Below are 27,095 nucleotides of genomic sequence, written 5' to 3' on the forward strand. Positions count from 1 at the left end.
ATAGATGGATACCAGATACCTCTTAAAAAAATAAAAAGTAAGGGTATTTCAGTTTCTGGATTCCAAAGTTCACTTTGTCACAGTTTCTAAAGCTTGTGTTAGATGTAATTCATACTCTTTAATTCAGATATATTGTAGGAGGAAAAGTAATTAGCTGGAGGTGGACTCTGCTTAATTATCCCATCTCCAACAGGGCTAAATCCAGCTCTAACATACGCTCTCAAAAATCTCATTCACACAGCAGCAATGCTGCGGTACATCATGCTCCAGTCTCACGAGGTGGCACTTCTTCTTCAGGTGTGTGTCACTGTAGGCACATACACACCTCAGCCAGGTTAGACAATGGAAGCTGGTCAGTTTGCTTTCAATAGCAGCATATTTTCTGGACCTACATCCATCTTAGCTCTTTTATACTTCCATGTAGAGTAGCAAAGTACAAGATGTGTAAAGCTTCCAAGTAGAAGGATAGCATAGAAGGGGCCTTATTTCCCTCTCACTGTGAAAGAATGTGATGGATATTGAAAATGCTTGTTATCAACCCAATTGTTCCTAAAACCTTCCAGAACATACAGAATCATGATTCTACACCGATCTGTTATTCTCTGGTTCAGATGCCCCCAGCTCAATAATCATAAACTTTAAATTTAGTCCACCTTTCAATTAACATATACTTTGTGCACAAGATAAAAAAGTCAACAGTTCTTCTACTAGGGAAACTGCATGTTGAGATGTTCTGTATGTCTGCCCTTATCTGCTGTAATTCATAGAATATGAGGTTGATGACTGAAACTGTCTTCTGCAGCAGCTCATTGCCTCATCAAACCTTAAGCGAGCTCCAGCATTTTGACTGCAAGCAATTACTGTCCATTAAGTACACCACTGAGAGGACTAATACCAACAGCCAGAGCTAAATGTCACTGAATAATAAAGAGTTAGCAACATACTGATGCCCTTACACCCTGCTGAGGTATAAAAATTTCAGAATGGCTGCACCACTGATGCTCCCAACATGGACATCAGTAGCCATAGTTACTGCAGCATGGGTAACTCATCATTGATCCCAGTTGCAGGGAGATAGATCCACTTAATGTGGTCCATCACTGAATTTGAGATAGCAGCTAGCCCAAATAAAAATAGTAGTACCAAAAGCACTTTATGCAATGTTTCTGGAAGAGGTTTGGTTCTCTGGTCTTTGCCCTCCCCACTGAACGGGGAGCTCTTCCCCTGTGCTGAGTTTTCTGCGCAACCCCAGCTTATTTGGCATCTTATCAGAGTGTCTTGTGAGTGTTTCTCAGGATTGATTGAAAGAGGGCAATTCAGCTGTCATCTGCTGTTTCACTTTTTCCACTGTCTTTTGAGAATTGGTCTGCACCAATGAGAGACAATAGTCTTACCCTGGCATCCTCTGAGGGCTTTACCATTGAGGAATGTGCATGTAGAAGAATTGGGTCTCATGACACATCATTAATGAGTGTGGAGATTCAGAAGACTGAGGCATACATGGATGGTTAGCATCAGGGAAGTCATGGCAACTTCTTACTCGTGCAGGGTTATCTTCCATATTAATGGGTGACTGCTAGATTCAGTGAAAACAGTGTAGTAAGCACAAGCCAAAGACATGAGATTTGTAGAGCAAGGCAGTAAAAAGGAGCTTGAATATTTTTAGAGTGACTCCAGTTGAGCCTCCTAAGTGGTGTTAGAGGCATTCTGACAAGCAGAAGCATCTAAGGACAAGGACCCCAGATAACTTGGCCTTTCTGTGTGGAAACTGTACTTCAGCTTTGCTGCAGCTCTTTAGCTGACTGCTAAGTCTTGCAGGCAAGAAATCATCATTTCTTGTAGGGTGGGAAGGCACCTTGTTCACATGACAGCAAAGAGCTCAGTTTTGGTGAAACAAAAGGGTCCAGCATTAGCCAAGTAGCTTTGCAGGAATAAATGGACATGTTGGATTTCCTGACCATTTATCATACAACTGTGCAGCTTCAGGTGCTCTGGAGGAAGTGTGACCTTCTTAGAGCGTGGAGATTTGGTACCACAGATTCACTAAAAGAACTGGGATCTCTTTCCCTGGGCAGTGAGAGAGCAGCACACATGTTCCCTAACCTAGACTCTATAGTTACCAAAACAATTGTCCAAGCATTGCAAACATTACAAATGTTTCTGCATTGCTGCTTCCTTGTTCTTTGGCACTATTCTTGTTTCTGGGGTAACCTAATAGATTTAATAAAAAAGCAGGTAACTCTTTTTAACCAACGCTAGAAAATACAGCCTCTGACACCCCATCTTGCCCTTCTCCCTCAAGACTAATTGTTAGGATCTCAGATGACTGGGTCTTTAAGTGCCATTTTTCCTGACTAGTCCACTCAGTTTCAATTTTCCATGCCAAAAACATTTTTATTTATTTTCCTTCTCCAATGATTTTTTTTTTCTCTGCGAAGTCTTTCCCAAACAAAACTGACCCTCTTGTTTCATGTAAGATCTTTAGATGAGGGTCCTGCTTTCTTGGCACTGGAATCTGTATTTTCTCAAGGTAGATAAGAAAGACAGTTTCTTTCCTTTCCAAAAAAAAAATCCAAAGTTCTCCCTATGCAGTCTCACTTGTAGGCTGGTAATACTTAATTTTATCATGCCTTGTTTAAAGTGTGAGATTAATGCATTTTTTCTGGCATTTTTACAGAGGTAGTGCAGGATATATCTGAAATTATCAATAAAGGATGCTGCATCTATAACTTTCCCTTGATGCTCACACTCTCTGTAAAACATATGATGTGTTTAAAATAAGGAACTCACTTCTCGCTTTGCCTAGTCAGCTAGGTGATAAGAAAGAAATACAGTGCAGTGATACATGATACAGTGTGACCTGTATGCTTTCTGTCTAGATATTAGAGTTGAACAGCACTACCATTTGAATTGTTATTCACATCTATTAAAAGTTAATTAACGACACTGGTTTTCTCTGCAGTGAGGACTTTCCTCACAAGCGTAGACAAAGGTTGAGTTTCTGCACGTATAAACTCTGATCCAAGTACATGAAGATCCTACACCTAAGAACTCCTAAAAGCTTTCTTGGTATGTCTGCCCATTCTGTGGAATGCCAGGCTTGGTTGTCAGGTAGAAATCTATCTCCCATACTGACCCTTCAAAAAGAGGTCATTTGTATCTTATTTTCTCAGTATTTGAATACTGAAAACAGGGCTCTGCTTCTAGAAATGTCGATCATTAAAGCAGAAGTAGTTTGCAAGATTTTGTAGATGGACTCACTTGAATAAGAGGTAGAAAAAGAAACTGCCAAAAGCAAATTTCAGCCTCTGCTGAAGCATCTCTTCATAACTTCTGGTAAACTAACTCATTGCAGTAGTTCAGCAAGTGTTTCAAGCACTGGAGTTTGTAGCAAAAGTTTGGTTCATTTCAGGAGGACTTCCATTACACATCTATCTCACAGAGAGTGGAAATGTTATTTATTTATTTGTTTGTTTGTTTGTTTGTTTGTTTATTTAATAAGATTGCAGAGTAAGTCTCTGCTTGTTACAAAATGATTTCACCTTTCCAATGAGAAACCATATTCCATGTGCATCCCCTTGTGCTGGAGCATGCTCGTGCCAGAGCAGCGAGACTGCTACATGGAGCACACCCTCACATTTTGTTCAAGAGTATCAGCTAAGCATAATATGAGGTCATATTCCATGTTCAGTAGACATGCACTGCATCAGTAGATCTACCTGGAATTCTGACATTTGTTGAGGGAGAGATTTTATTAATGTTATTATTTTGCTATTTACATAAAATGGGTTAATCTTTGAATTACCTTGCACTGATCATATTGAATTATCAAATCCTCCAAGAAAGCATGTGTTCATTTTCCCTGCCCTTCCAGTGGCTCTTAAAGTATGTCCTCCATTCCTCCTTTAAGCCCCCAGCAATGCAGGCTTCAGCAGAAGAACTGAGGCATGACTGAAGCCTTCCCAGTTGATGATCTTCATATTTCCCCGTGGGATTCATAGAATAAGATACATATTCAGGTGAAGGTGGATCAGTACAGACTCTAGGAAGGACCATCTCAGTATACAACCTGACAAAATAAGTTGTTGTTTCAGTGATTTAGCCCAGGGAAAACAAGGGTCCAGGAAAATCTTAAAGCAGCTTTCCAGTACCCAAAAGGGGCCTGCAGGAAAGGTGGGGAGGAACTCTTTTACCAGTGAGTATAGTGATAAAATGGTTTCCAACGGAAGATTTATGTAGGGTATTTTTGGGATACATTTAGATTACATATTAAAAAGAAATTCTTTACTGTGAGGGTGGTCAGATGATGGAACAGGTGGCTCAAATAAGTTATGGATGCCCCATCCCTGGAAGTGTCCAAGGCAAGGCTGGATGGAGCTTTGAGCAACCTGGTCTGGTGGAAAGTGACCCTGGCCACGGCAGGGGGTTGAAGCTGGATGATTTTTAAGGTCTCTTCCAACCCAAACCACTCTATAATTTTGTGATCCTAGGATAAGTCATCCAGCCCACAGGGTTATTTCAGGACACTGCTTTCCCAGAATTTATCAGCCCTTTCCCTGCCAAGATACATGCCCTTGACATGGTGAGGCTGCTTTAATGTCCTCAAGAAAAGTAGCAGGTGCAAATATTTTCCTGTCACTCCTGGGTGTTCAGACCCTTGCAGTTACCACTGGCTGTCAGCAACATGAATTGCTCTAGTAGCAGCACTTAACTCCTGTAGTGTTATTTATTGAAGACATAACAAGTGCAGGACTTAGACGGGTGTGTGTTTAGTCGTGGCCAGCACTTCTGGAAAGCACTGCCATGTGCGTGCAGCCCCGTTACTCAGTGCAGATAGAGCAGGTCCAGTGCTTCTGGCAAGCCTTGGTAGCCCTGCTATGCAAAAGGGAGCAACATGTGGCCCTTCTCTGATGCTCTTAAAAGCTCAAATACCTGCAGTTTAGAAAGATGACTTTACTAGGAGACTCGTTTTTGAGGCTCAGGAAGGGCTTGCCAGTCTTGATCTCTCAAACACCAGCTCTCAATATTGGGCCTCAGTAGGAGCGGCTTTTTGGTGGGAGAGGAGGCGCATGCTATCGCCTAAGAGAAGAGTCTTGTCTTACCAGCTGTTCCAGTGTCACAGTTGTGTCAGTAAAACCCATCAAACTTTAGATAGTCTTAGAAAGTCTGATAAATCTGTGTTTGTGTGAAGAGAGGGCAAAGAGGCGTTAGGACTGAATGTTTTGGGATTTGCTTTCTTTTTCATGGCGTGCAGTAGTGTTTACACTAAAATTCTGCTGTTAGTGACTCAGAAAAGAAAGCGCTTGCTTTTCAGAGGAGATGGGAGAGAATGTCAGGGCTGCAGGCAAGGCCTGTGGAAAGAAGGAAAAACAAAAAAAGGAGCAAATAGACCATGACCAGTTCTTTTCAGAGGGTCTAAAACAGTAGGCTTTCATAAGTCTGGAGTACGTTGCTGCTCTCATGAATGGTTACTGCTAAATATGTAATACAACAACAAATCCTCAGCTTTACTGTGCAGATCTGCATGACTTCAGCTGAACAAAGCAGTCAAGGACTGCTCTAAGCAGGAACAAATAAGCTGCTGTGAACTCTCAGCAGTCTCTGGATGCCACAAAAGCCTTCTAGGCATCTAGGCAAGATCATCAGCCCTATGTGAACCAGAACAGAGCAACATTCCTGGGTTTTCAGTTTTTCTGGTAGCTGATAGGACATAGTTGTTTATTCAAAGCTATATTGGCAGCATTATAGATAACTACAGAGAGTGAACATATGCATAGTTCTTTATTGGAGGGGGGTATGTATATGAGAGAAGATTATTTTAAAGCTGTTAACTGCACTTGTCATAAAGTCAGGTTTTGCATTTCCTTCATGCTGGAGATAGCAAAACCTGTGAAGTAGCTGTCAGCTGCCCTGTATCTGAAATGAACTGGTGTTATTTTCAATCTTCAGTGCTCTTTAGTTAAGAGGAATTATATGTTTACAAATGGAAGGATCATCAAAGTCTTTCCTCTGCTTGTTTAACCTGTTTGGTTTCTTGATGTTTAATATATGATATGAACAGCCTGACTCATATCTGTCAGCCTGGAGAAAAGGCAAATTACTTACAACCATCCCTACACTTGAGTACTTCTCTTTCATGGAGAGCTTAGGCCCGTTCTAATTAAGCAGCTCAATTGTAATATATGTGTGTTTTCTGTTATTCACATATTCCTGTGAATTTTGTAACAGTTATCTTTAAATAACCGAAAAAGGAAGAACTTATTCCAGAGTGGTTTGCTAGACATTCTTCTATCAATGCTTTTTTTTCTGGACATCTGGCACCTAATCAGGGAACAGAAACGAACCATGCGAAGAACGATAAGCCCAATTTAGTTTTGGCTCTTAGATTGCTAAGGACACAGAAAGTAAATTTAAACATAGTTAATGCCTTTAAAAGGCTGAGGGTATTGCACTAGATTTTAATGCCCAAAGATTTTAAAAAGCTGTTAAAAAACTCCTTAGCATTGCCACAGATTATTTGATTTCATGGCAATATGTTTATCATTTAAATAGTTTCATTACAGCATGTTTTTGTTTTAGTTACAAGTGCATAAATGCCACTTTTATATCTCATAAAAATTTATTTTGTTTGTAACTATGTTCTAGGCAGTATTTTCATTTTGTATTATTTTCTAGACAGTTTTGCGCAATGCACAAAGCTCTTCAATGTTTATTCTATGGTAGGTGTATCCTTTCTGTTCTCATTTGTTATGAAGATTTTAATTTCATAATACTACTTTATTTTGAGAAAATATAAGCAAATGTGTGTGCTGAAGCTTTTGTAATGGAGAAAACCAAATAAGCACCAAGACACTAAGCATGTAGTAAAACAGCATTATAGTAAGTACAGACTGTTGAAGTCATTTAGAAAAAGCATGAAGCATGCTCCTAGAAGTACTCATGACTGGGGAGTTTATCTTGCACTTTTTGAAGCCAGTATACCCCACAGAATTTTAACTAATTTTTCACATTTTCCCTCTCATTTCTGGGAATGTAGGTCTCGTGCAACAAGTGTGTTGCAAGTTACATATATTTTGGTGTTCAGAGAGATCAGATCTTGGTCTTATTTTACACATGTTACTCTCCAAAAGCTTTGGTATTCTTTGTTAAAATATCTCTAACACTGGACTTCTTTTTTTTCCTTGAAATTTAAAAAAATTAAAATGAAACACATCAACTCTATGTAAGGGAGAGATTAAGGAACACATAGTCATGGATGACATTTGACATAGTTTTTCTGAGTAAGTTTACTGATTAGTAGAGTTTCCAAAAGTTTTCTAGCTATAACTATTCTATCAAAATTCTAAATAATGACATTTGATGTCATATTTTGGGATTTTTAAAAAGTAATTTAAAGTGGTAAAAATCAGTAGAACACTGAAAATGATAATGTTTTGAATGGATAAAACAGTCCATTTGTATGCAAAAAAACTTCCTAATCTCTTCTTGTAAGCTTTTCTTATTTTTCATCCAGCTGTATCCCTGGAACAATGTTATTGCTATCTTATACTTAAGAGTTTAGAACAGCTTCCAGATATTGGTGCTGATGATAGCAGTCATCAGACCTACCATTTTATTTTATTTGTCCCAGATGAAGAACAGTTTTTTTTTTAAAAAAGCTGTGGTGAGGGGAAGTGCAATGCACTAAACATACCTTACAAATTATCTAAGGAAATGATCACAGTGGTCCATGTGTTCCTATTTCCTTGAGTAGGATTGCCTTCACTCTGCAGAATCATTATTACATTAAGTTCTTCTTTTCATGAAGCTTGTATACTATGATGAAGGGAGGAGAAACATATTTATCTCTCTTGTGTTTTTCTTCACTTAACTATGTCATCAGGAGCAGCTGAAGCTCAAGGGGTTATCTCTTTTCATGCTTCCGGCTAGATTCAGAAGCTCTCTTCAGCCAAACAATATAATTTACTTTAGTGATTGGAAACAACAAATTGTTTGCAGCTATTCCCTTATCCCTTTCAAAAAATAGTCCCTTCCTGTCTGCAGGAATTAGTATTATGGGGTCAGGGAACGGGAAGAAAATACTGCTCACTAAGGAGGCTTAGTAGTAAAATAGAACAGAATACAATTTGTCCTAATAAAGATAGATAAACACATCTATGTGTATAATCTATGTGACAATAAAAATACTGTCAGTGATTCACCATTGGCAAAAATGGGAGAAAATCCCCAATGAGCATAGTATACAAAAGTGTATTTTGTCCAAAGTGTAAATTTTCCCACAGGAAAACTTGCATTCTGCTTGAAGGGATGGTGCCAGTCTTGACGAAATTGAAGACTGTGCCATCTTTAACAATAGGGAGGTGGGTGTCAATCTTTTCTCAAAGGTAACAAGCAGGAAGACAAGAGGAAACAACCTCAGGCTGTAACAGTGGAGGTTTAGAGTGGATATTAGGAAAAATACCTTCACCTAAAGGTTGCCAACTATTGGAACAGGCTGCTCAGGGATGTGGTTGAGTCACCATCCCTGGTGGTATTTAAAAGACTTCCGGATGTGGGGCACTCAGAGATGTGGTTTTGTGGCAGATTTGGAAGTCTTTGGTTAATGGTTGGAATTGATGATCTTAAATGACTTTTCCAGCCTAAATGATTCTGTGATTTCTGTGCCAGTGCTATAGTCAAGTAAATCAATATGAAAGCAAAACTCATTCATTCAAACTACTGACAGAGTAGTTTGAGCACCATCATATGAAGAGCCAGCTCCTTTTTACAGCAGCAGAGTATCTGGTGTGCTTATAAATAATGCTAGGCTAGTGGGACACCTAAAGTTAAGGAGAGTGCCATGTAAAACAGCCTCTCTAGTGATGCAAATTCAAACAGCAATTCAAAAAAACTTTGTAAATTCAGACCTCTCCATGTGAGTCTTTTTCCAAACAGGTGAGCAAGAGTGAGGGCCTGAAAGACAGACTAGGGAGATTGAAGTAATTTATGTCAATTGTTGAAAGTGGATTTTCAGAAATACACTGTTTGAGGATGCTGTCTTTCATTCACCTAAAAAATCTTTCTGGACCACTGTGTATATGTGACTGGTATTACAGAAATGAGTACCTTGGCACTCCTGAGTCGCTGAGCTGTTCTGGGTTTATTGCTATGGACCCTAGAGGTCTGAAGGAGAATACAAATATGTTCTAAATCTTGGCATAAGAAGGCAGCTGATTCCTCAACAAGCACATAGATTGATGTTTGCCATATTTTTAGGCACAGCAGGGCATGTTTGTGCTCAGCACTGCAGGAGTCTGACATTTGTACAGTTCAGAGATTCAAACTGAAAAAGTTTCTTATTTTAGTGGAGTAAGATGGGTGTCTCCAATGAGATGATTAGAGCCCTTATGTCAGCTGTCTGAAATACCTAATGTAAACAGTCCCAAAATCAACTAATCTCACTTCCTGTAAACAAAAGACTATGTCATTCTTTTCTCAGAAAATGGATTACAGAACACTTTTATTACAGTGCTTAATATCATTGCAAAGGCTTGGAAATATCCATAATTTTCTCTCTAAAATACATCCATAAGGTTTCAAGGTTGACTGTGCCCAAATTCAGCTGCTAATCATGGGAGCAGTTATATCTTTGTTTCTAGTCATGTTTCAATGTCTGAAACACTTCTCTTCCCCATATTCCACTGTCAGATACCTGTGTGTACACCTTGGTAAGTGGCCTCTCAGTGGTTTTTTTCAAGAGCGAGTAGATAGAAGGCTCAAGAAGTGTAAGTCAAAAAGCTTGTCTTTTTAGGTCCACAGTTATTCTGTGGTCCTGACATTACTTTTTCCTTCTTGGGATGTGGATGAGCTGGGCATTGTTCCCTTAGTGGTTTTATGGATGCTGGATTATGTAGTAAATCAAAAAGAAATTCCTTAGCTTATACTTGATTTTTGTCTCTAAATGTGTCAAGTGCACATTAACACTTCCTTTTGTGGCAGTGTGTGGGACCAGCCAGCAGGTCCCATGGCCTCTCCAATACTGGCTAGATTTTTGCCAGTATTGGCAAAATACTGCTGCCATGGCCTCTCCAATACTGGCTAGATTTTTGTTTCCCAGTGTTTTGTTTTGGTACACTTAAACACAGTGGGGTTTGGAGTTGCTATGATTGAACTTCATGTTGCAGTAAACTGTAGATTGCAGTAACTTTAGGTTACAGTAAATTGTCCTTGGGGTTTTTCAGAATTCAGAAGTTGTGTAACTTGCCAGCTCTACCACAGTATGTTTTAGCTTGTATTGAGACATTCTAAAAGTGAAATATTAAACAATTCTGGAACAAGAAACTAACTCCTAAGGTAAAAAGGACATGGTCAGCCATTTTCTTTGATGTCTTCGGCATTAAGCTTTGAAATGTGTCACAGTTAGCTTTTAATCCATTTTGATGTACATCATTAATTGCATGTAATTTATGCTGTTGTTTGAATACATTGCCATAGGGTACAAAATCAGAAACCTTAAAAAAAATAGTCCAAGTATGTTAAATCAAGGTAAACAAGATAAGGTACAAGACCCATAATCTTTACATGTGTATGAAGTGTTTGGCAAAATACTTTGTTGAAGTATGATGTCTGGCACAATACAGTGTTAGCCTGTAAATCTCTGTGGACATAGACCAAATTTATTTATGCTCTTATTTATGCCTAAAACTGACATCTGGTTTATCAGTCATTAGCCCCAGGTTATGTTTTCAAGTACAGAAACCAGGTTGGCTGTTTGCCAAGTGTAAGGAATTTCTTCAGTTTTTCAGGCATTACTTACTAAAGATTAGTGGTTTTTAAGTTCCTCTGAGTAAAGACTGAAAAATATGAAAAATTAATTTAGGCTGGGAAGGAGGAGTTTCCAGAAGCAAATTCCATGAGGTAGGGTGATACAGATTGATGTGCCAGCAGTGTTTGCAGGATAGACCTGCTCATGCTTTACTACATCAGACTTCACTGGTAGTACCAAGCTAGTCCAGTTACTGACTGAAGTCAGTTCATAAAGAAGGAGTGGCTGGTTGAGATTAAAGATCAGTAAAGCACAAAGGAGGTAGATAAAGTAAAGCTAGCTGAGGGCATATGTCTCATTTTGTTAATTCAATCTGGAGTTTAGGATCACTTTAAATTACTTATTGCTTGAAGCTCTTGTATTGCATTATCTATTAGTCAGTCTTTTGCCTCTTTCAGTTTCTCTCAGACACCCCCATTTCTTGCTGGTATTCAGCAAGTGACCTACCCTCACTTCTAAGCTATTACAGCAATGAGTTGCTGAGAGTTATGAAGTAAAGTGTTCTTAGGTAGCTCTACAGAATCATGCAAGTATGTATTTTTAATTCTACCATAGCAGAATATTGTTTTTCACCCAGTATTATCACTGAAAGAAGCTGAGAACAATGACTGCCACCCTTGATAAATGCCAGTCTCTCACTTGCAATGTTAAAAAATGCATAGATGTTCTATATATATTAAGCATTCATTACTAAGATATAAAATATCAGGAGAATATAGAAATAATATGGGGGCAAGGAAGAAATTTGTCTACCAAAGAACTTCCCTTAAAGTCTCTCTCCATCTCATTTTACCTGGAAATGCTATAGATCTCTCTACCAATTTTGCTAGAACTTGGTTTTGCAGATTGCAGATTTTCTTTGACAGATAGAAACAAATGTGAAAATATTGGAAAGCTTTATGCTTGGGAAAAAACCTCAACATAATACTCTCTTCTTCCTGGAACAGTCACTGCCTTTTAGGATTTAGGAAGGTAGGATTGTTTTTAGAGAATTCCAGTTTCAAGAAGGATAGTAATTGGTAACATTACATACACAGTAATGTAATGTTACACAGATAAACGTGATAGCTCTTGAGAACTTCATCAAAAAATATCTCTTGAGAACTTCATGTAGGTTTGGTCATTACAGATATTTTTATTCTTACAATACAGAAATCTGTTAATTTAACATTGTAAATATTACTAGTTTAGGATAATCTAATAGGAGCAAAATTCTGTGTCATATATTTGGCAAATGGAAAGCAAAATTATTTTTATAATTTTAAGAACTAGAAAGCAAACTCCTGGAAAGCTTTATGCTGGATTCACTGTGCTTAATAAAATGTGAAGAATGAAACAAAGTAAACATATGCTGCTTACATTTTTAGTTGACTCTGAATGAGGCAGCATTACAAGTGCATTGAAGGATACTATGGAAATACAAAATAATCTGGAGGGTAATGGACAGCTCTAAATGGGTTTTAAATTTAGATAAACATTATATAATGCATTCCAGGCACATGGCATTATATATAAGCATTCTTGCTGCAGAGAGGGAGATCATATTGTTTAAGCCCTTCAGACCTCAGCACTCCTCCTTCAAGTTATTTTTGATACATAAATAGATACAAATCTGACCACAGTATTGCTGAAAGAAGGACTGCTTGTAAGAAGCCTCTGGCTCTGTGCTTATAATTTTTGAGTGTAGTTAATATGATGTGTTCCTGTCTACCTACCCAGTGAAACACAGAAAATAAAGTTATCAGTGGTGATACCAGTTGTCCCACAATCTAGAAAAGTTAGGCTGCTCTAGAAATCACACCCTGGTATGCAGTTTCTCAGGTTTTCATTCAGGCCTTGCTCCCCTAGCCCTCACTCACTGATCAGAGACTGGTGGTATCTTGGTGCCTACCAGCTATCAGATATACTGGTGTCTACCGGTATCTCTAGGTACTCCACATGCTGCCATGGGGTACCAGGACTCCCCATGAGCTATAGCTACAAATTCTTTTTTAATGTAAGTACAGTTTGATTTCTGACACAGATACAACTCAATTTGAAGCCCCTGTCTTCGTTAAATTTACCATCGCTGTGCATTCATAAGGGAAGTGGTAGATTGTCCCTCTAAATATGAATTGATTTTGGTAAATAGTTTAATTTTTGTATTCATTTGAAAGCTTTCAAGTGTGTGTTTGCCACATCATGTGCAATATTAATGATAGTCCTGATATTTTCCGGGACAAATACACATATAACCACACAGTAATTCAAGTTACTAGTGTGTATTAAGTATTACAGTTGCTGAGAAATAATTTTTTACAAAGAGCCACCTATTCACTTAAAATAAAATCATTAAAGGTCCTTTGCTATGGATTAGAATGCAGCATTGCAAAGCAGGTTACTTATCTTTCTGTACTCTTTTGCAATCTGTGGATTGCTGCCTTCTTTTCTGCATAATTTCTATTTTGCTGCTGAAACATGAGATCAATCCTTCCTGGAAAAAATCTACCACTGTCTTTTTCTTGGCTGGGGAGAGAAAAGGAGACTTTTTTTTTTTTTTCTGTTTTGCTTTCAAGAGTTCTCATAAAGATCTCTTGTCATAGCAAAGGACATAGAGTTCCCTGTAGGAAAAAAAACAGCTCTCCAGTGATAGTGGTCATTCAGTTGTGGGTCATTTTGACATGATATATCATAGACTTAAATTTCTCCTAATAATTGCTGATAGCAAACAAAACATGGAGACCTTACAGTGACAAATTTATCCCCAAATTTATCCCCAAACAAAACATGGAGACCTTACAGTGACAAATTTATCCCCAAAATGAAAGGTAAAGAAAGCTTTCCAAAACTGTGGGAAGCATAAATGGAGCAAATAGATTCTGTTTGTGCTTGGATAGTTTTCCTTTACAAACGCTGTCATTCAAAACTAAAATATTTCTCCATAGTTTCTGGTAATACCAGTCTGATAGTGTTTGGGTCAGTTCAAGGCAGAATAAAACAAGTACAGACAAAATGTAATATCAAGCAGCAGTAATTGTAAGCAATTCATCTGGAAAACATACAGGCAGATAAAATATAGAAGTCAGAATAAAAAAACCCAGGGAAATAAATAGCAACAGAAAAATTATTTGAGTCTGACACTTAGAATTAAGTGTGCAAGAAGTTAAAAAATAATCTAAGTATGCAGTTGCAAACGGAGATGGTAAAATAGAGGTTGCTGAAGTTAGCCGGTGAAGCAGCCAAATGCCAAGGTGATGAATTGCGAGCAATTGCAGGGAGCGAGGAGCCTGCATCCCGGGCAGGGCGCAGCGCTGCTGTTCTGGGCAGGAGGATCAGCTCTGCCGCTTTCTCCCGTTCTGTCGCTTTCGTCGCCGCTTGCCAGCGGTGAAGAGGCTGTCAGGAAAGTGTCTCAGCACAGACGTGCACGCTCCTCAGTCTGGCTGTGGAAGGTCTGCTCAGGAGCATGAACATGTTCCTGTGCCTTGCCCTCCAGTGCTGGTCTCTCAGCACTGAGCTCTGCTCCTGTGTGTCACTGTAGGACATGCCTTGGCACTGCTCGCTCCTGTCTGCTCTGCTGGAGCTCCTCACTGACAGTACAAAAGGGGCAGAATAGCAGGAAGCGTGAGTGGAAAAAAGAGCTGTGAGATAAGGCAGCCAAGGAAAGCTGTGCTCATTTACCTTCTGTTCCTTTGGCTTCTTCCTGTTGTGACCTGCTCTGCCCAGCCTCGTGTACAAAGTTACACTGGCTTCTTACTCATATCACCACTTAATTCTTTAACTAATTGATGCTGTACTTTTCAACAGAATGTCTGTTTTGCTTTTTGTATATAATAATAGAGAAAATTCATAGGCATCAATAAATAAATGTATTATCCTGGCTGTATGCTTTCCTGATGCTGGTTGTTTAGTATATTAGCTTTTAAAATGTCTGTCTTAGCAGTAGCAATAGTATTAGGCTATTTTTATATGGGAGTAGTCTGGTTGTTCTTTCATCACAAAAAGATGACCAGTGTCTGGTTTATCTATGAGCAGACTACATTATTGTCTCACAAAACAATGTCCCAGTGCTAGGACTGCTTCATTAGGTTTATGCTACATAGACATAATTATGCAGGAGCTAAGAATAGCTCATCTAATTGAAAATAATGATTGTAGAGAAAGAACGAGTTTGATTACTGGTACTAAGCAGGGACATACCATACACCCATTCATGAACTGCACAGAACACATATGGGATTATGCAGTGATTTGTTTTTATTAACAGTTTCTTTCCCCCATCCTGAGTACAAAGCAAAGGTGTTACAATTCATTTGTTCATTATCTTTTTTTCTCACAGGCCTAGGGGGACCTTCAAGAAGGCAGCAGAAGCTAATATTTATCCAGTAAATTATGACAAGCTAAGCTTTGAAAGAACATTCAACATTTATCCCCACACACATTTTAGGGAGGATGTAACTTAAATAAATCTTCTCCAGGCACCACAGATGAAACTGTCTATGTGGTTATTTTATGTCTGTGTTTATACTAGTACCCTACGGGATTAAACATCCTTTTAGAAATGCAAAGTCTGGCATACTGTTAATCTTTCGATGCTCATTCTGGTTAATGCTAACATTTAATTCATTCTTTTATCTAAAAGACATAGAACCCTTCTTTATGTCTTGAAAATAAAACTGAATTTTTACAGTGAAATTGTTAGAAATTTTCATTTATTTAATTACTATTCATTGCTGTTACCAGGCACATGGGATAAAATTTGGTGTTATTGTTGTCCTGTTAACTAATTCTTTCCTTACTTCTGTGTCAATTTTCTACTAGAATGTTATGAGAAAAGTGATGAGATCATGAAATTTAATGTATTTGGTTTAGAAATGTTAGTAATATCTTTAGAATCTCAAAATATTCTGCTGGTTTGCCATGTTTAGCTTCCCCTCTGTTCTAAACAGCCATTTCATAGCTCTAGGCTATGTGCTAATGCTGTAGAAGCACAGAGAGATCACTACCATCAGGAATTTTTAAACAGATGATTGTTTGGAAAATGAAGTGGAGAGGGAAGATGGGATATGCAGTGATGCAAACCTGCATAACACAACTGGCAGTTTGCAGTCTGGAATCAGAGGCATTTGCAGAAGCTGTTCTTGGGGGTTTTTAAAAATAGCAAGAAGAAAAATGTGGAAGCAGAGTGCTGATTACTTTACCCAAGTATTCCATACTGTTGTCTTGACTTCAGAAAAGTTGCCTTTTCAGATTGTTTTTGGATTTTAAATTCAGTGAGTTACAGGAATTTAGGACAGTTAAGTTCCCTTTTCTACAAAAGCCTATTGAAGTGTTAAACACATTTTCCAGGCTATTCCTTACCAATATGATCCTCAGTCCCTTTGAACACCAGGTGTCCTGAACTCCCAGAAGCCTGTTTAGGAGTCAGTGTGGTGGCCCAGTCTGACCTTCTATATGCTCCTGTGCACGTTCTGGTAACATGTAAATAAATCCTAATCCTGTGTTTCTGTCAGATACTATTCTTTCCTTCTATTAAGAAATTTTAATTAAAAGCTTGAGCTGTAAATTGTGTTCCTCCAAGTAAATATGATCCAAGGCTGAACAGGACTGAAGAGCTGAGAGGAATAGTGATTTAATCCTGAAACACTTCAGTGATTTACAGTTCCTCACAACAATTTGTCTAAGAGTGCCCTGCACAGGATAGCTGGGGTGCTTTGCTCTCACATGCTGAAAGACTCCTCTGCATATAAACTGTTTTCTGCTTTGTACAGAACCGCACACGCCAGAGCTAAAGCTGATGCTGCGGATCAGGCTGCTCAGGCTGCTCGCCAGGAATGTGATATTGCAAGAGCAGTTGCCAGAGAACTTTCACCAAATTTCTACCAACCAGGTAATTTAGATTGCGGTTTTATGTGGCTATTTGTTTTATTGCAGTGAAAAGATTTTGTGTTAAGTTAAAGTGTTGATTCCATCTTGAATGTTGTGTTTTATGCAGAAGTCATGTGTGTGTCATGAAGATTGTACATTGCTCAAGGAGATTTTATTTTCCATTTTTAATAATTTGGTGATTATTACTTTGTATGAAAACAGTTGAGTGTTGAAAAGTCAGTATCAAGCATATAACTTTGCCTCAGATTAATAGTTTATTCAGGACAGTATCAAAGACAGACTTCAGCAATCATAAATTGACAGAAATTTGGATTCTATAATGTGTTTATTAGGGGGAAGGGCTATAGGTTTTTTACTGTCCAGTGGAATTCCTGACAGTCTTGGTTGGCTATGGTCTGAATTTTGGAGAATGCTTTACCATTAGACATGCATAACCTGTAAGGGAATCTTCCTCTGTTCTGCCTGGGGTGCTCTGTAGAACATTAGTCCCATATTCACAATGGCATAGAATTAAGTCTGTCCCACTTACATCAGCATTGCAGCCCATGTTCATCTGTCACATGGTTTGGAAAGTTGCTATAGGAAGAAGCAAAGTTGGTTTTGCTTTGTTTTTCTGCTGTCTTTCCATGAGGTTCGTATTTCTGTGTACTGCTCTTTAGCTTAAAATTGGATAGATAAAATGGAACTCCATTTGCCAGTTTAATGTCTTCTCATGTCTGCCCTTTCTTTCACCTGTCAAATTGGGTTGAGTCATATCTTGTTATTACTTTTCAAGGATCTGCCTGTACTCGCATGCTAATGCAGATTATAGCTCTGAGATTCATTTTCACTTACTGTCATTTTCTGCTCATCCTTGTTTCAGACACAAATTTATTTATCTTAAATGCACCCATGTAGTGAATGCAGGCCATAATGACCCACAAAAGCAAAGAACCACATTCTGCAACATTTCTAATAACACACCTATATTTACTTCAGTTTTTAGTTCAAATGGTCACTATATGTAACTTGTTACTAAATCTTTCCTGTCAGTTACCTTATAGAATACTTGTTTTCTTCTTTATTCCTAAGTATTTGATTGTAGAGAGAGAATGTGTTTTGGGGTTGGGGGGATTGAGGACCTCTTTTTGTATTTATTTAGTACCTAAGTCAAGGATTGTTCACCTGATTGGAATTTTCATTCCCTTTACCAATCTTGCAGACTTTCTTTGTACACATCCTAATATAAATTCATCTTTTTTGAACATGGCAGTTCAGAACTGTTGGCAAAACTGAACAGAACTATTTCCAGTAATAAGACTTTACTAGCTTTAAAACAGTATAAATATGTACTTTTCACTGTTGGAATTACCTCAGTACTACCTCTCCTGTGGATTTGTTTTATTGGCCCTTACTTATTGCTATCATAGGTTTTTTTTAATTGTTCATTATTTCATTCTCCACCATGATGATAATGATAAGAGCTGAAGAAATCCTAGTTTACAGCAGCAGGCCATCTTGCCATCTGACCATCTTATGAATATGCTAAGAAGTGATAACCTTAGCCATGCAAAGAATAGAAGCATTTGGAAAGAAACTGTTGGAAAGCTGCCAAATCCTTCAAATAAAGAAATTACTAGAGTACTTGAGTGAAAATGCCAACATCTGACAGTGTGAAATTTGACACAAAGAAATCACCCAGATCAAGAATTCCCAGGTGTCTTTTTACTCCCTGCCACAGGAATTGAAGTAGCATTGCTGACAGATCAGCTGAGATATGGGAGAGAAGGTGTGGGGTCTTATTTTCCTCTCATTTGAAACTTTCATTCTATTTGCAGAAGACGTGAGTTTTATCCCTTTCCCAAGTGCAGCTGGATATGTGTGGAATGACACACCAAAGCATTTCTCAAAGTTTACTTACTCTGTTCTCTATGTGGAAACATCTCTCATTTAGATAGCTCCTAGAAAAAGATAAATACCTTTTCTGGACTCTAAATTTTGAATTCTCTAATTGTTTCCAAGACAGTCAAGTACAGCATGTTTGTATACATTGGGAAAAAAAATCTATTCCCATTACATGAATAACTTTTAAATGCCAAGGTGTTAACGAAATCCCAGTTATCCCAAATAAACTCCTGCAAACCACCAGGTTCACAAGTCATTGTGATGGTTTCAAATACTGTCATGTCTGAGGTGCTTTCCAGGCTAGGTGTACGTGATATCTTTTTCAGACACACTTTTTCTGTGTGGTACCTATTAACCCACTCACTTGTACACATACTTGTTTGTTTAAGCATTTCCCAAGAGTCATACCTAGAGTAACTGGACAGTGTTACTGTTAGCTTTTGTCATTTATGGTAAAAAAAATAGATAAATATTTCTAAGTATTTACATTCACCCACACAAACAGAAGTAAATATCTGCTTTTCAAATAACATTTTTCATGTATTTGAATGAAAAGAAGGTAACTCTTATTGCTTCCTAATAGCAACTTCTTGGTTTTCTTTTGTTGCTTGAGGTTTTTATTTTTACAATATCTGTAAGTGCTGCTAAAAGGTATCAGTAAGAGTTCTGTCTCATTCTCTGAAACTATAGTTAAGTGAAAGCTTTCCATTGTACTAAATTGTCTTGAAAATAGGTTATGATGAGAAAGTGTAATTTTGCTCTTGTTTCTTTAACTGCTCAGTATGGTAGGCAGGCATGCTGTCAGCAGTAAATTATGTAGCATATCAACAAGCCTCTTGAAACAGAGACAAAAAGAAGTGAAATACAAATACCTCTCTCTAAATAACAAAAGCATTCTTTTCTGTCTTAATGAGTGATCGCTGAATTACTTGTAGCCCAAAACCATTTCAATATTTGAAAACCTTTTGATAAAGCTCTTAAATTTCAGGTTCTTAAAAAGCAGTTTTCTGGGCCATATAGCCTAGTATTACACACAAATTATAATTACAGTGAATATTCATCATTCATTGTACCATGGCAGTTCATACTTCCCAAATACTTTCTCTCATGTTTCACCTTTATGTTCATTAAGACATTCCTCAGAAGCTGCCAAGAGGCTCTACCTTTGTAATGTAGTTTAAAAGCAGACTAAAAGAAGAACAAAGCAGTAGGGAGTAAGTAGCATCCAGCAGGTAAGAATAATAATGAGGTACTGTAGAAATCTTGAGATTCAGGTTTCCCAGTGATTGATTGCCTTAGTATTTGCATATAAGGAAAGCCAAGTATGATTGAAAAGGTCAGAGCCATAATGTAAGGACTTAAACAAGGTTGCACAGAGCTGTTTTCCCTGAGTTTGTTCACGTTATTCTCAGGCAAGACCCTGCTTCTACTTTTGCTGTAGCAGATATTTGGCTAGTGATTCATAATTAGGGGGATGTGTGTCTTTGCAGAGCCCTACCCACAAGGCTCTGCATTTTGAAGGTTCAACAAACATTGTACTCTTTATAGAGACCATATTTTACTGGCCTTTTTATCAACAAACAAAACAAATTTTGAGAAATCTCAGCTCTGACCTGTTTGTTTCCTCCAGGCATCACTAAACTTGTGGATGTGTCAAAAGAGAGCACACCAGGACAGGAAACAAATGAAACCTGAGTCATAGCCTCATTCAAGGGAGTCATCCAGGGACAGTTTGAGATCTGTCTTTGCTTAAACAAAAAAATAAGTGCTTTTTTGTGTCACTTGTTAAAACCTAGAGAAGAACAAATGGCTGATGGAAATACTGTATCAAAGGTGTAACAGAAAAGAAAGGTTTTTGACATTCAGTGAAAAGGGGCAATATTGTTCCAGTCTTGCACAAGGTTGTGGATGCTTTGACTGACACATTCCTTCTAAATTCACAGACTGTCTTTAGGATGTGGTCTTGTAAACACACTATCAGAAGGTAAACTGAAGTATGAACTTGCACAGACTGGACAGCTAAGCCATAATTGTCTGTGTACATATATATCCTGCAGCAAATGGATACTGCTCTTTCATTCAGTTTGAATGAATAACATTTGATTAAGTGAAAGAAGGGTACAACTACTTTGCTGCAGGGTAAGAGCAGTCTGGGCACTTTACCACAGAGTAGTTAAGGTCTGGAAATTCAGATCTAAATTGTTTTCTGGCAGATTATTTTGTCAGGCCAACCAGCTGCCAGATAAACATACATGGATCACCAGAACAATTCATCCAGCCTTTGACCTCCTAAACAAGGCATGAGAGAAATCAAAGAGCAGTTTATAAATTAAAGCTGTCCAAGTTTAGAGATGAACAGAATTTCTTTAGGTGAAATGTATGAGCAAAGGCTTCCTGATGATAAGAGTAAGAATTTGGCAAGATTTACTAATATTTTTTGCTATATGATACGGTTACTGTTAAAGCATCAGTATTAACATGCTGAACATTACTAGTTTCAGAAATAAGCATTTTAAGTTTATTACAAGGCAATTTGTAATGGCCACTAATGCCGTAAAGAGGAACTGTGGTTTACATTCTCTTTTGACCAATGGTAGATGTCTGTAGCTTAAGAAAAAAAAAACATCCTTCCCATCTTCTTCTTCTCTGCCATCACCACCTCCTCGAGTTCTCAAAATGCAAACTCCATATGGACAGGAAAGAGAGATTTCTGGCGGATGCTAATTAACTGGAATGTCCTGGCTAAATGCATGTGTGCCAGACCAGATAGTTTTATTTAAAAAGCCAATTACAAGGAGCATTTTGCCTGATTAAAGTTACCAGCCATGCCATCAGTTTGTGCTTTAAAGCATATGGAAGCTCGCTCATTATTCTTAGTCATACAAGAGCCTGTTCATTTTCTGAATTTATTCTACATATGTATTAATTATCCTCACTGATCTGTTACTAGGTTTCTTGCTATGCCATTTTTTCTCTACAATTTATTGCTTCTGTCCTCTTTCTGCAGAACTCTGGAGAAGCCAGAGCTTATAGACATATCCTAATGCACTTCTGTTGTATCCAGTAATCAAAGAAATAAGGTGCATTGAAAGAAAAGGGGCCAATTTCAAGCTTTATTCTTGTTCTCCCCTTTCTTTTTATAAGTCATGTCATACCAGTCTTCACAACATGACTTCCAGATTTATCACCTGTCGCACCAAGCCCTAGGTACAGACACCCCCACCTTTCCTTCCACATTTTTCCTCTTGCCCAGGGTGAGGGCCATCCAGCTTGCTGGGAGTCTGTATCCATCCTGATGTACTGCCTAACACAGCTGCTGGCTCAACCCACTCTTCAGTGTTCCTGCAATGCATCTGGGACAGGAGAGCATGCCTGGGAGAGGGCAAAGCAAAGAGAGTTTGCAGAGGCATAGCCTTAATTCTTCAGGATGCTTTCTCAGTCTCTCCAAGATACTTTTGAGTCGCATAATCAAATTATTTGCTTAGGAAAAAAATATGCCTTATTAGTTTTGAGCAAATTAACTTTTAAAACTAATAATAGAGAACCAGTTTCCTGTAGAGAGATAAAGCTGTTACAATCACTGTAATTTTCACAGACTTGCATAAGTAGTGAGCTAGTTAATTTGCATCCAGATGAAATTCGTGGTTGCTTAGTAAAGGCTGCAGGATCTGACTATGAAACTAGTTAGAAGCCTGGACTAACTTCACTGCTGTCTCAGCTGTGTTGCTATCTTGAAGTAACTTTTCATATTCTAGCCTAGGTGTATGTATCTAATATGGCACTATGGGAGCGTTAATTACAGGTATAGTCTGAGAGGGAGAGGTCAGTGCTTCCTTTCTCCTGTTAAAAATTGTTCATTTGCTCTAAAAAAGAGCCATTCCTTCCAGGACACTGTTGGCCTGCTCCAGTGAATTTCTATATTGGTCTGTCATGGTGTCCAGCCAAGGACGAGATGAAGTAGGGTCTATCACATGGGAGTATTATCACAGTGTCAAAATTTCCATTATAAATCCTATTTATAACCGTGTCATAAATACTTCTTCCATGTTGAAATTCAGCTAACAAAGAACTGAGAACTTTCCTTACAGTCCTAATTTTCAGTTGAATATTGTGATCTGTTTTGAATAGATTTTATTGTACTAGTGGAGATTTAAATTTTGCTTAAAAGGTTAGGTTTCTCCTGTTACACTTTCAATATGTGATGTGGACCATTAGAGAAAAATAACCTTTGCAGCTGCATTCTGTGTTTTTCAAGGCCTCAGAAATAGATGGCTAATATACATGACCTTTTATTCCAAGAAAGTTTAAGACTTACTTAAAATTAGAGAGACTCTAGGGAGATACCAAAAAAGAAAAATCTTAATTCATATTATAGACCTGAATAATGTAGACTAATGTTCAGTATGATGTGGAAAACCATGTTGAGCATTTGGAGGAGATTAATATTTCTGCCTATTAGTTCAGTAATAGTATTTTTCATTCAGATCATTGTCTGAGCAGGAGTAAAACCTGGAGCTGAAACACAGCCAGCATGGAATTGGTGGTGAAATTAAGCAGGATGAAAATTGTAAAAGAAAGGTAGAGAGTCCAAGAACAGAATAATCAGAATAATTTTCCTTGAAAGTGTGGTTTAAAAATGAAAGAAAGATACAGGTGAATTAAAAGGATAAATCATAGATGTTAACAGATGAGACTTGTTCCAGAAGAGGAGAATGGTAGCCTGTGTCAAAGCAAGGTAAGATTAGAGTACTGATACTGAAATATGTCTAAGAAAATCGCAGAGGCTCCTCAAAAAGTATCAGATGAAGAGCAGAAAGTATTTTGGTAGTGGTAGTTGCCAAACTGAAGAGTATAGGATAGATTTGGAGGAGAGGAGCAGTAGATGGATATTGCAAACTTAGAATTGAGAAATAAAAACTTAGAGAACTAACGGGAAAGGGAAGAAATGACACTGTGTGAGGTCAGAATGGTAAGTGGCATGATGAGTGGGGTTTCTCTTAAAATGCAAAAAAGCCACAACATATTGGAAAGAAGAGCAATTTGGATGCAGAATTAAGCAGCTCACATACCCTAGTTTTACCAGAATTAAATTGATTGTTGTATTTCTCCAGTTCTGCATTTGCAATGCAGCAGTCACTCCAAGCTCTTACACTTTATAATTAATTTCAATGCTAGATATAAAAAATTTATTCTGATGGAAGTGTGGTACAGCTTAATGAGTACTGGTTTTGAAAAATGCTGGCTTAACCCTCAACCCTCCAAGAAAATTCATAAAGCTATATATTTCAAAAGCAGTAAATTTCAAGTCTCCTGTTCATAATTTCCAGTGAATTTTCTATAAACACAAGGCGATAAAGGAGACTTCTGAAAAAATAAGGTCTGACATCATATCATATAATCATGAATCCCTTAGAAATATCTGGAGTTTTAATTAAAGGTAGTAATGCATCTCTGGATCTCTAGAATCGGTGGAGTCTGAAACTGTCTAGTTTTTTTCCATGTTATTTTGCCTCTCTATATCTATGCCTATATATTCAAGACTAATGTTGGTTGTTTGGTGACATACATGTATTTACTGTCTTCCTGGTTTTGAGCCTTTTTGGAAGATACTCCACAGGCGTAAGGAATGCTGACATCTACAACCCAAGCCCTGAGTGCATATCCAAAGCTCTGCCTTTTTCTTGAGTGGAAGAACAGAAGGGTGTTCTCAGAAAAACAGAGAAAAACAGGCACCGTCTCTTTATGAAATAAGGATTTTAAAAGAGGCAAAGGTTAGAAGGGCTTTGGCAGAAAATTCACTGGTTTATTGAATTTACTGAAAAACAGTTCTTAAGACAGGCTGTCAGCCTTGGCCAGTTGGACAGCAGACATGAACCTGCTCCTGTTGAGGTCAGTTGCCAAACTCCCATGGAGCAGGATGATAGCCATGAACTTGAAATGTGATCAGAGAAGTAAGAGAAGTAGCTAATACCCTTCCAGGCTGTATATACAGAAGCACGTCATGGAGAATGGTCCCTTCTCTGCATGATCCCAGTGACACTGAGTCTGAAACACTGTGTAGTACTTTGGGGATCATCATGTCAGAAAGATCTGGACATGCTGGGATAAATGTAAAGAAGTGTGAATTCTGCTGAGTAAAGACGGTTATTATGCCACATTAACAGTCACTCTCTATATTTAAAAATCATCTTCTCAGAGAATATGCAGTTGCAATGAGAATAGGATTACAGCCTTTCACTTCTGCCCATCCTTTAGAAGCTTAAAAAAACCTACTTTTGCATTGAACAGCTGCCCCAGTGCAGTTCAGATGAAGTAAAATAGTCTCTAGGTTGAAAAAGCTAAAAAATTTACCTTCTCAGTTATCGCCTGTTAAGCAGCCTGAAAGCTGAGAAGCATTCAAGTAGATTATAATGCATGTGTTATTTGGCTGGAATCATTCACATTAAATACAATGTCTGTATATTGTCTACCCTGGAAAAATGAAGCCTGTCCAGGAGTCATATGCATCACCATGTAATCTTGACAGATATTTTTTGAAGTTCTGTCAGTATTCATCAACAGAAAGGCAGGGTAAGTAAAGCAAGCCATGATTAAGATTGCTGGTCACGAGCAATTTCTGTGTCCATAAAATGATGAGCCAGTGAGGTGTTAGAGATAGTTGTGCAGCACTCATAAGTGCTCTCTGCCAGGTAAGATAAATTTGTTACATTTTTCTGATTGTATTGAATCCAGAAGTATAAAGGCTTACACACTGCTATGCAGATACAGTTAGGAAATGTTGCCCTGTTTTGGAAATACCACAGCTACTTCAGTCACCTGCTAAAGCAACTGCTTTAGCAACAGGAATGGATCAGAGATTGGGTACATAGAATAAATTCATTGTTCTTGGTGCTGAGTCCAGGCAGTTTTTGAAATTCATTAGTATGAATACATCTGCACTTTAATTATGCATTCATAAACCTTTAGAGGAAGAAAATCTTAATTTTAGGGATTCTTTTATGAATCCCTTCTTATGATTCTTTAGTTATTGGATAGTACAAAAATGCAAAGTACAAAAACACTATTTAGGTTTTGTATGCAGGTATGTTAATGGTAGGGTAACTCAAATTAATTTCAGATTTGGAGGAACTGACATGGAGAAAAGAGGCAGTCTGGTTTTCGTTCCAGTAGAAATTGCATTAATATCTGTTTCGTCATCCTACTGCTAGACTCACAAGTTTGTGAAGTTACCTATGATGTGAATTGTTTGGCTGAAATCCATTTCTTTTTCTCTTGCCACTGCTGTTGCTGGCAGCTTGAGTGTGCTTGAGTAGACATTTTGGTATTTTCCAAAAGCATTGTGAGATAACATGGTGTCATATGCTTTTCAACAAATACCTGTGCAAAATGCAGAGACACTAGCAGTAAAGTAGTCAGGTCACACCAAGAACTGTATTGTGCTGTGTAAATATCACAGCAGAGTAAACAGAGAGGCATAAAAACTAGCCTTGGGTTTGGCCAAAGTGTGTGTGTTTGTCTCTGTATGTGGGGCTAGTAAATATGTAACTCGAGGCTTTTGATCTCAGTCTAGTCTGTGTCAGGAAGCATTTGGTGGGGGTTTTGAGAAGGTTGTGTCACCTTCATTGACGTTAAAGTCAAGAAAATAAAGCATTGGCAGGTATTTTAAATATGGTAGATACATAATACAGTAAAACCATGGAGAAGTTCAGGGTACTGCACAAAACTGTTTTCTGAGCAAGTATAAAGTAGCAACCTTGATATGCAAGAATTTATGTGTTTGGGGTTCTTCTGAACAAGACACTTAATAAGCGATTTCTACCAGTGAATACTTTCTGTCGGTCCTTATCTTTACTTAGCAGGAGGGCAGGTTCCATTTCCATTTCCTTTGAAGCCTGCTTGTATTCAGTGATGCTACCTTTTAAAGTTAGTCCTAGGTGGACTACGACTCCTCAGGGAGACGTGTATTCTGACTTTTACATCGCTGAATAATGATGTGGCTTCGTCAGGTTGTGGCAGTAGTAAAATATCACCTTATATTCTATCTCTTTGTCATATGTTTCAGTCATGTTGGTAGTACATGGTTTCAAAGACAGCGGGCTGCCAGATCAAATCAGAACAGTTCCATAAACTAAACACATGTAGGCATCAACCTCCATGGCGCTCATGGATTTAGTGAGTGGCGGTTGGCACACGCTGGCTGCAGTCTTGCCTCCAGTCCAGCGTGAGGAGGAGGACCACCAGGAATACTGCTTAAGGAAGCAGCAGTGCTAACAGCAGATTGAGAAGCCCTGAAAGTGTAAGCTGGAGAAAACTTTGGCAGAGGGAAGATATGTTCAAAGAGGGAGGAGTAGGAAATTAAGATTTGCAATTAAGAGTGAATGAAGGATTCTAAATAATAAACATTATATTTTGGAGTATTTTTTTGATTGTGCAAAAAAAAAAAAAAATGGACTCCTCTCCTTCTTGTTTGCATTGTAGTTTGCTTTCCTAGGCCGCCATGATTACTTCCATGCTGGTATTTTAAGTCCAGGATAAAAAAAAA

At 38.1% G+C, this 27,095-nt stretch overlaps 1 protein-coding gene across 5 annotated transcripts in view; it reads left to right on the forward strand.

Moving 5' to 3' along the window:
* The window catches only part of JPH1 (junctophilin 1), an 82,486-nt gene that overhangs the window by 38,371 nt on the left and 17,020 nt on the right, over positions 1-27,095 (forward strand). For 4 of the 5 annotated variants that reach the window (XM_068186499.1, XM_068186491.1, XM_068186507.1 and 1 more), the window contains exon 3: positions 16,552-16,670. The exons of the other annotated variant lie outside the window; for it this stretch is intronic. In XM_068186499.1, coding sequence (XP_068042600.1) covers positions 16,552-16,670 — 119 coding nt within the window. The remainder of the gene's footprint in view (positions 1-16,551; positions 16,671-27,095) is intronic. 5 annotated transcript variants of the gene reach the window in all.

This window comes from Anomalospiza imberbis, chromosome 1 (assembly GCF_031753505.1).
Source record: "Anomalospiza imberbis isolate Cuckoo-Finch-1a 21T00152 chromosome 1, ASM3175350v1, whole genome shotgun sequence".
In the NCBI taxonomy this organism is placed as follows: Eukaryota; Metazoa; Chordata; class Aves; order Passeriformes; family Viduidae; genus Anomalospiza; species Anomalospiza imberbis.